We start from the raw sequence: 10,512 nt of genomic DNA, 5'->3' as shown, positions 1-10,512 counted from the left end.
CCACAACTGCTGAAGCCCGTGTGCCTAGAGCGCGTGCTCCGCAATAAGAGAAGCCCCTGCTCACTGCAACTATAGAAAGCTCGCACGCAGCAATGAAGACTCAATGCAGCCAATAAATAAATTAATTAATTACTTTAAAAAATTCTATTTCATTTCTGTCATGTTTTTTACTGTAGATAAATTACATCATATCAACTATACGTTCTCCCTTCTCACAGCAGAATAGTTCTCAAATGTCACTTAGTCTCAATGCATGTGCACATGCTCAGATACAGAGATGAGAAATAAAAAACAATATTAGAATTATGTACACACATAACCCAAAATATACATTGCTAAACACAATAAAAATTTAATCAATTGGGTTCTACAAAAAGAGCAAAGCAAATGTACGGAAATCTATGAAATGAAAGCTCAAAGAGAAAATGACCATAATTAAAATGTTTAATCAAATTCTAACATATTACTATGATTGCAATGAAAATTTTGCAAGTTTAAAATTTTTCTAAAGACTGTTTATTTCACTTCTTGCAAATTGCTCTACTTCAGAGAAATACAGGTTTTCCATTTAAACAAACTCGTTTATTCAACTATTCCTGTTGCCACTGAGTCACTGTTTAGAATTTAGCTTGTTGGATTATTTAATTCATCTAATTACTCAGAAACACACAGCTTGACAGAGAAGGTTATTCAGAGCCATGAGATACTACTATGAATGAGTACAGGCTATATATGTTCCATGATGAAAGAGAACTAACAGATGGGCCTGATGTTTATGATGCTCCCAATATTTTCAGAGTTGCAGTTGACCAGTTTCAAATGATTGATTTAGAGGGTACGGCATTTATATGTTTGGACAATAATTTAAAAGAATGAAAACAGGTGAAACATTGAGCCTGATGTCATCACATTTTAAGCTCATTTTACAGCAGAGTTCTTGATAAACAGAATCAGAGGCTGAATACATATTCTCTATATTTCTTGAGAAATATTCCTTTTTAATTTTTTGATTGGAATATAATTGCTTTACACTCTTGTACCAGTTTTTGAGGTACACCAAAGTCAATCATCTGTATCTGAGAAATATTCTTTTCAAATGAGATTACAGGGAATATTTTTTTCTTTTTTTAATGGATTATTATTAAGCTCTAGAAATTCAGAATGTGTGAGAGTATATGCTATTACTTTTGCAAAATTGCAGAGGTGACAGTTTTATGATTCTGAAACATAATCTTGAATGTCAGGAAACCTGGGTTCTAGTCCTAGCTCTGTCACTAGCACACTTTGAAGGCAAGCACTAATTACCTGATATATCTATGTTTCTGTTCTTTCATTAATAAAGTGAAAAGAAAATATTTTCTTCCTATTTCAAAGGCATATTATTAGGATATATGAAACATAACTTGTTGAAGTACCTGGCACTTGTCAAAAGAAAGATGATCCATAAATCCCCATTATAGTTATACAACACTATATATTCCACTAGACCAGAAACATTTTCATAAATAAGAACAATATATAAAATTATAAAGAAGGAATCTGGAAAGAAATTTTTTGAATAGGAAATATTAAAAATATCAATTTGTCACTTTAAATAACTCTAAGTTTCTTCTATGATGCAATTTTACAGACAACACATCTGGCAATGGAGACTGAAATTGGATGCAGATATTAGTCTTATTTGCAATACATTGAATAGGTAGCAATGAACTTCAAAAAGAATTTTATCATCCATCTCCAACTTATTGAGACATCTTGAGAGTGTAATCTATAAGACTTGATTACAGTTTGGGGAAGGATAAAGGAGAAGGAGAAGTTAAGAATTACCTTGGAGACTAAACTAGTGGAAGATCTGTCTTCAAAAAACAACAAATAAGTAGAAGTATGAGTTGGTGTAATGGCATAGGAGTATAACACGTTAAGATATTGACCTTAGTTTTGAATGTGCTGGAGATGCAGGTGTCCAGCATTTTTAAATGAGTTACATTCCAATCTTATTTTAGAGGGGCTTCACGTAGCCACGTTAGCTAGAATTTGAAGACCATGGTGTTCCTGATGGAGACCTTAAAAAAAACCTTAGCCTTTACTGTGCAGTTGATAAAAAGAATGAGATAGACTTATATATAATGGTACAAAATAATGCCCCAGATATATTTGGAAAAACAAAGTACACAACAGTGAATATAGTGTGCTCCCCTTGGTGAAAAATAAAAGTGATATATGCTTATATATTCATAGACTCATTCTGGAAAGATACAGAACAGTGGGTAATGTGTTGCCTCACAGGAAGGGATCTGGAGGACTGGGGGTCTGAGGAGGCAGAGAGACTAATTTTATTCCTTGCTCTGAAATCTACATAGTCTGATATGTATATAGTCAACCCAGCTTTTTTTTTTTAATAGTGTTTGCATAGTACATACTTATATTTTTCATCCTTTTACTTTTAACCTGTCTGTGTCTTCATATTTAAAGTGAGTTTCTTGCAAACATGATATAGTTGGGTCTTGCTTCCTTGTCTAATCTTTCAACCTACATTTTAGGTGTTTAAACACTGATATTTAATGTGAATATTGATATTATTGGATTTAAACCTACCATCTTGATATTTTTCTGTCTCATTCCACACCCCCACCCTTCCTCTTTCTTCCTGCCTTCTTTTGGACTGATACAGTATTTTTATATGATTCCATCTGAACTCCTTTTTGGCTTTTTAGTTATAAATCTTTGCTTTATAATGTTTTAGTGTTTGCTTCAGGGTTTCATATATATATAAAATCCTAACCTCATAAGGTAAATGTGAATATCCCTATTTCACATATGAAAGAAAAGCAAATTGCTGAAATTACAAATGAATGTCTCAGAACTAGAATTCAAACCCAGGTTTGCCTGACTCCAATACATACATTGTAATATCAGGAAAATATTGTAATAACTTTCCACCTTGATATAATCAGAAGTCCATAGAAAGATACAGGCTAAAAACTGAATTGTTATTACATTTTTAATTATTGAATATATACGTGAAGACTGTAAAGAGACACAGGGTCTAAACATAATGGATTGCCAGAATGTGGAAATAAATTCAAGAATATGGTACTGTTATCTCTCTCTCTTTGAAGCTAACTATAAACTATAATAAAACAGAACAATAAAGAAATTAGCTATTTGCAGAAGTAAATCTTACCCTTAAGGCAAAGTTTTAAAATATGTTGCTGATAATATTAATATGTAACACAAATTTCCTTTCATATACTTATAACTGACTAGCGCCTGATTGAGATCAACACAGTATTTGAATAGCCACTAAAGATAGTTGTGGAGGCTTTAGCCCCCTTATAATCTCTTGCCTCCATTTTTAACTATATTACCACTCCTAAAACAGTCTTGATATAGAAATTCTAGAATTCACATTGTTTGGGAAAAAGAATGAAAGGAAAAGGATGCTCCACCAATGAATGTAGATATTCTGGTCTCCTTCAGAGTTTAATTATTATGGTACATATACATACACATATATTGAGAAAGGGACTTAATGGAATGATACCATTCATTAGATAATAAAAACGGACTCCATTCATACCAATAACTGTTTTGTTAATTAAGATATTAATTGCATACAATAAATATTACCAATTTTAAGTGTACAGTTTGATGAATTCTGGTAATTACACATAATTGTGTAACCACATCTTCTATCAAGATGTATTAGAACAATTCCTTCACCCTAAAAAAGTCTCCTTAAGGCCTTTTGCCCTTGATGGCCTCTCCTCATTCCTGACTCCAGGCAATGCTGATACCCTTTCTATTACTAGTAGCTTTGCCTTTTCTAGCATTTCATAAAAATGGAGTCGCACGAAACGCAGTCTTTTGTGTTTGACTTCTTTCACGTTAACGTGCTTTTAAAATTCATCCACGTTCCGGTATATATTGCTGAGAAGTATTCTATGGTATGAATATATCATAATTTATTTATTCATTCATCAGTTGATGAAAATTGGGGTTGCTTTATGTTTTTAGCTATTATAAATGATGCTGCTATGAATATTCAAACACACATCTTTATGTGGATATATGTGTTTATTTCTCTGAAGTAAATACAAGGAGTAGAATTGCTGGATCATAAGGTAAAATGTGTTCAATTTTATAAGGCACTGTCAAACTGTTTTAGAAAGAGGCTGTACCAATTTTGCATTCCTACTGACAATGCACTAGAGTTTGAGTTGCTCCATAGCCTTGTCAACACTTGATATTGTTAGTCTTTATTACACTAGCTATTTTAGTGGGTATGTATTGGTATCTATTACATTAGCTATTTTAGTGGGTATGTATTGGTATTTCATTGTGGTTTTAATTTGTTAGGCAATGTTTCAGTGAAAGAGTTGCATTTCCAATTCGCACCTTCTTATTAGCAAAAAAATCAACTGACTTACATACATTCTGGTTTATTAATGAGTCATCCATGAAGCTAAGTAGCTTCCATCAGTTCCCTACTGTCTTATCTGCAGTGGATAAATGGTAAAGACTTTTTGAATCTATGGAGCTGAAGACTAGATCCTATACTTTCCATAATTTCATCAGAGTACTGCCTACCCGTGAGACCTAGCGTGAAGCACCTCTCTTCTGTTCCTTTCCATTTTCCCAATCATCCATTCTTCCAAATATCTACTCTATTTACAGATATGTGGTAAGTTTGGAAAATTAAAATGATATACAAAGGTATATATAAGAAAAAAATCCTTTGTTTTACCACCCAAAGACTTACCACTATCAACATGTTAATGATTTTTTTCCACATCTCTCTTACATGAAATAAAAATAGAATATGTTATTGTAATGAACTATTTAATTCTTACAACAACTATGTGTGGTAGATCATATTTTAACCCTACCTTACAGATAACAAAACTAAAGAAAAGAAATTTTCAGTACTTTGTCTCAAATTACAAAGCTTAGTAAGTGGCAGTACCAACATTCAAATTGAGGGAGTCTGACTCCAGACCGCAAGTACTTAACCATGATTCTGCATTGTCTCCCATATATGTGCCTATGTACGTGTGTGCGTATAGTCTGTGTATATTAATACAATCATATTACATCTCACAGTTATATTTACATGGTACATTATTTAACCAATCCTCTAATTATTGATATTTAGCTTGTTTTCCGTTTTTCAAAATTATAAACATTACAAAGAACATCCTCTATACTTCTGTCCAATTATCTCCTTAAGATAATTCCTAGTGATGGGAATGCTTAGAGTACATGCACATTAAAGATTTAATATGTAGTCCCAAATTGCCCTCCAGAAAAGTTGGACTTACCTCTCCAGCAAGTGAGTATGAGATTCTTCCCTTCCCTGTATTCCTGCCAGCATCGGTCTCTATCCTCACCAGTTTTTGCTTTTTTATAATCTCTGCTACCCTGAAAGTTAAGAAATGATATTACATGTTATCTTATTTCATTTACTTGTTATTAGAGCTAAATTGTTACTCTTTTAAAATATATAAGTAATGCATATATTCCTCAAAAATAGTCAAATGACAGACATATGAAGTGAAAGTAGAAGACCCACCTCTCATTCTTCTCATCAGAAGTATCATTGTAACAGTTTAGTATATAACTTTGTAGAGACTTTAATATTTACTTATATATTTCCCCATATATATGTTTAATTTTCCTTTGAGACAAATGAAAACATCTTCTGCAACTTGCTTTTTATACTTGAAACTATGTCTTAAGGAATTTTTCATTTTTCTTTAACTGTTACACATTATTTCACTGTGTGGAGGCACAATAATTTAACTAGTTCTGTTGATGAAATTTAGGTTAATTACATATATATATGTCAATAAATTTTGGAAATAGGATATATTAGCCAAAATAACAAGCTGGCCATTTTGGTGGCAGATATAGTACAGTGGTTCAGAGCCTAGACTTTAGAGCTAGGCTGCCTGGGTTTGAATCCTGATTTTGCCACTTATTAGCTCTAGGACTTAAGGGAGTGCTACAGACCGAATGTTTGTTGTCACCCTAAAATTCATATGTTAAAGCTCTAATCCCCAATATGACGGTGTTTGGAGGTAATTAGGTTATGACATTGGACTCTTGTGAATGGGATTGGTGCTCTCATAAGAAAAGGGTCTCTCCACCTTGTGATGGTACACCCATCCACAGACCAGGAAGAGCGCTCTCATCAGAACCTGACCATGTTGGCATTCTGATCTCAGACTTCCCAGCCTCCAGAACTGTAAGAAATGTCTGTTGTTTAAGCCACCTACACTATGGTGTTTTGTTAAAGCCCAAACCAACGACAACAAGCAGGGTATTTAACTTCTTTGTGCTCAGTTTTCTCATCTGCAAATGGAAATAACAATGTATCCTACTTCATAGGTTTGCTGAAATATTTAAATGTCACCATACCTAAAATACTTAGAAGAGTGCCTGGCCCACATAAGTAGTCATTATTAATATAAATGCATCAGACACTCATGTAATGATGCCCTTAACTTTATGCTCCAAAAAATCACTTAATTCCTTTTTTCCTAAATCCTCACCAGGAAACCTGATGATTCCCTGTATGGAATGACTTCAGAGAGATACATTGACTTAAGATGCAAATCCTCTCAAGCTCTCTGAAGAGTAACTACCTACACAGTTTTTGATTTGATTATCTGAGTCTTTATCAATCAGTAAGTCATTGAGATGTACTGCCAAGGAAGCAGAATTCAGTGACAGCTTGCAATTTTTTATTACCAGCAACAGTGTTTGGCTATGAAGAGTTTTCTCTAAGTAAACTGGCAAGGGACTGAGATTATTTGAGGCTGATTTTCCATTCACCTATTTTGTTGGCTCTACAAACTAATCCACAGTCATTTATAAGTTTGAGATTGTAGGAACTGAGCTCACAATGCCTTTAAAAGGTGAATCTTGGGCAAGTCATTTCAATATATTATAAAAAGAATTACTTTAGACTATACTGATATAACATCTATTATCTTGTTGACATTGATTGGGCTGCAGCTACCTTTACACTACCCATGTGGAACACTATACATATACAAAACAAGATACAAAAGTTAAAAAAAAAACACCCACAAAAAAACCAACTGCCACCTTTCAAGAGCTGGGAACAAAAACAGGTTGTCAGGTGCAAAAGCAGGTACTGTACATGCCCCCTGCACTCAACACCACCAAAGGGGTGGGCAAACCACCCTAAGCCACCCATTCACCCGACACCTGGACACACCTCTACCCTCACCCCATAATAGGACACAGCTTGCCTCCTCCCCCCCCCCCCCCCCCCCCCCACCTTGGGAAGTGAACAAGGGAAACGTACTAGTTTTTGCTTCCCCGCCCCATCGCCTGAATTTCTTGTCTGGCCTCTTATCAACGTCTATTGAGTGGGCAAGGCTAAGAACCCTGGGTGGTATCAGTAACATCTATATGATCTCCCTCCCTCCATCACTGGAACCCTACCTCCCACTACTTTGGGCCTTGCTGCTCTGCTTCAGCCTTATTGGCCTGACTTGTTCTTCCACAGACACATAATGCACCCAGTGTCTTGGCTCTAGATTTTTCTTCTGCCTAGAGGACCTCCCCCAGCCATATACACAGCTGACCGTCTTCCCTTTAGCTGCCAACTTGTCCTTCCACCTCCTTCCTGATTCCTCCCAAGCTGTATTCTTTTTCATAGCACTTGCACTTACTTTTTAACATACTGTGTAACGTTTTGGCTGTTTATTGTCTGCTCCCCACCCTCATACAAACTCCACGAGGGAAGTAATTCTTGATTTATTCACGGATGTATCCCAAGAGCCTAAAACAGTGCCGGGGACATGAAAGGCACTCAATGAATACCTGGTGAACGAATTCAGAAGCTAGATATTCTTTGTGCAAAGCCACTGCTCTTTGGTGATGAGCCTTAATCGGCTTCTGAGCTTCTTTATAACACAAAGGGCCCAAAGCACAGGAGCCCAGCGGTCCTGGGAGGAGCCCTTAGAGGTAAGTTTGAGGAACTGAAGAGACAGAAGGGTGCAGGTTTGTTTGGGGGGGGGGGGGGAAGGGGGGGTTGGCTGAGGAAGTAAAGACCAACTTCCCCTCCCTCTGCACGTCCGCAAGTGTTTCAACTGGCAGCCTAAGTGACTGAACATTCTCCTACCCAGACAAATCCAGGGCCCCGCGTCCAGGTTCGGCGGGCAACGCGGGCCCTGCCCTTCCCTGGGCAGCTTCAGTGCCCTCACTTAGGTGGTTAGGCCACGCCTAAACAGCGTTCTTTTCCGGGCCGGGACGTCCCTGCCTCAGGGACTAGGAGCCAAGGTGGCGCGTGCTCCGTGCCCAGGTGTCCCGCGTGCGGCCGCAGGGGCCACAGCGCCGGGCGCCTGACAGGCGGCGCAGCGAACAGCCGGGCGAGGCCCCGTGCGCGTCACGGCGGCGGCGGCGGCTGCGGCGGCGACTTGCCGGCTCCCGCCCGCGCCCGCCGCACGCATGCGCACTGCGCCCAGCATGAGGGTCGCGGCTCTGATCAGGTAACCCGGCGCCCATGCCGCCTTCCTCCTCCCTACCAGCCCCTAGTCCCTTCCTGCTGAGGGGCGGGAGCTGCCGCCGCCGCCGAACGGACGGTGTCCCTGCAGGAGCCGCGTGTCGGGGTCCTGGCGGCTCCTCCCGGCCGCAGGAAGAGGTGGAGCCTTCGGGCTGCTGCCCGGCCCGGCTGGTCCCCGGTCTCGGGCCGGCGTTTCTCCTCTGTCCCTGTCTCCGCCTCTCTGGTCTTCTGGGCCCCAGACTTGGGTTCAAATTGGATTCACTTTTAAAACTACGGATGCCTGGGTGTCATCGCCAGAGCGCAGGTTTAATTACTCCGAGCCGGCTGTGGGTCGGATTCTCAGAAGCTGTAACGGGCTGAGGAGTTTGAGAGGCACTGCTAGACGCCACTTAGTTAGTCGCCCCCCAGCCTTTTCTCTTCGCTTCTTCATGTTCTATAGTCCCTTCAGTCTTTGAGCAGGTCCCCAGGCCCTGCCTGGTTCCCTAAGTTGTTGCCAGCCCCGCCCCCTCCCACAAATGACCACCTCTCTCTCGCCTGCCTGCTTATGACATCCATGTGTTTTACCTTGGTGCTCAAGGATAGAGATGGAATTATCCCGTTTTATCCTAAGTTCAGTTGCCCTTGCTTTGGACACTTATGATTGCTTTTAGAAAAGTGAGCTGATGGTGATCACATACTCCATATTCCAAAAGTAGTTTGAAATCTGTAATAACCTATCATATTTAGATGTCTAAAGTAAGTCCTATGACAACCAAAGACTGGTCAGTTTAAATGTCTACATGATCTATAAACTGAAGCAAAAGGGAAAAAAACACGCAAAATGGAATTTAGACTACATGAACATTTGTTTGATGAGTTTTGTATCTGTACAGAGTGAGATGCATGTAACTATGCTAAACTCATTGAGTATTTCATGAAAGTTTTTGTTTAATGTTCTAGCTAATTAATACTGGCTGACACAGTGGTGTGACCTGTTAAGCACTCTTGGTGTAACATCTTTTACTTCAGTGTCACTGTTAGGATACTAGACTATAATGCCAAAATAATTATTTTTATTCAGTGAATGTCTTCTATAAACTGAATGATTAAGCTTTGACCATTACAGACTTCATTTGATTTAGAGAGTAAGAATAAAAAGCAGTCCAGGAAATGAGTAATTCACATCACATGCAGTTTACCAAAAGTTTAACCATTAAACACAACTACAGTCTCAGAAATTTTGGAGGGAAAGAGAAAAGAAGATTGGTATAATCCATTACAATAAATGTAATGTAATGTGTGTATGTTATATGTATAATAAAAAAGCAAATTACTTTTTTTCATTTTATTTATTTACTTATTTTTTTTGAGGTACACCAAGTTCAATCATCTGTTTTTATACACATATCCCTGTATTCCCTCCCTCCCTTGACTCCCCCCCACCCTCCCCGTCCCAGTCCTCTAAGGCATCATCCATCCTTGAGTTGAACTCCCTTTGTTATACAGCAACTTCCCACTGGCTATCTATTTTACAGTTGGTAGTATATATATGTCTATGCTACTCTCTCACTTCGTCTCAGCTTCCCCTTCACCTCCTGGGCCCCCCAAACCTAGAGTTCTCCAGTCCATTCTCTGCATCTGCGTCCTTGTTCTTGTCTTGTCACTGAGTTCATCAGTACCATTTTTAGATTCTGTATATATGAGTTAGCATATAATATTTGTCTTCCTCTTTCTGACTTACTTCACTCTGTATGACAGATTCTAGGTCTATCCACCTCATTACATATAGCTCCATCTCATTCCTTTTTTATAGCTGAGTAATATTCTGTTGTATATATATGCCACATCTTTATCCATTCATTTGTTGATGGGCATTTAGGTTGCTTCCATGTCCTGGCTATTGTAAATAGTGCTGCAATAAACATTATGGTACATGTTTCTTTTGGGATTATGGTTTTCTCTGGGTATATGCCCAGGAGTGGGATTACTGGATC

The 10,512-nt window shown here is 38.3% G+C and overlaps 1 protein-coding gene across 7 annotated transcripts in view; it reads left to right on the top strand.

The window, feature by feature from the left end:
* Window positions 1–8,417: 8,417 nt before the first annotated feature.
* DPH6 (diphthamine biosynthesis 6) overlaps window positions 8,418–10,512 on the top strand; it is a 328,274-nt gene continuing 326,179 nt past the window's right edge. For all 7 annotated transcript variants that reach the window (XM_057721520.1, XM_057721515.1, XM_057721516.1 and 4 more), the window contains exon 1: window positions 8,418–8,525. In XM_057721520.1, coding sequence (XP_057577503.1) covers window positions 8,485–8,525 — 41 coding nt within the window. In that variant the 5' untranslated portion in view covers window positions 8,418–8,484. The remainder of the gene's footprint in view (window positions 8,526–10,512) is intronic.

This window comes from Hippopotamus amphibius, chromosome 2 (genome assembly GCF_030028045.1).
Source record: "Hippopotamus amphibius kiboko isolate mHipAmp2 chromosome 2, mHipAmp2.hap2, whole genome shotgun sequence".
NCBI lineage: Eukaryota > Metazoa > Chordata > Mammalia > Artiodactyla > Hippopotamidae > Hippopotamus > Hippopotamus amphibius.
Note: the sequence above shows the minus strand (reverse complement) of the source record. Positions and strands in the feature narration are given on the sequence as shown.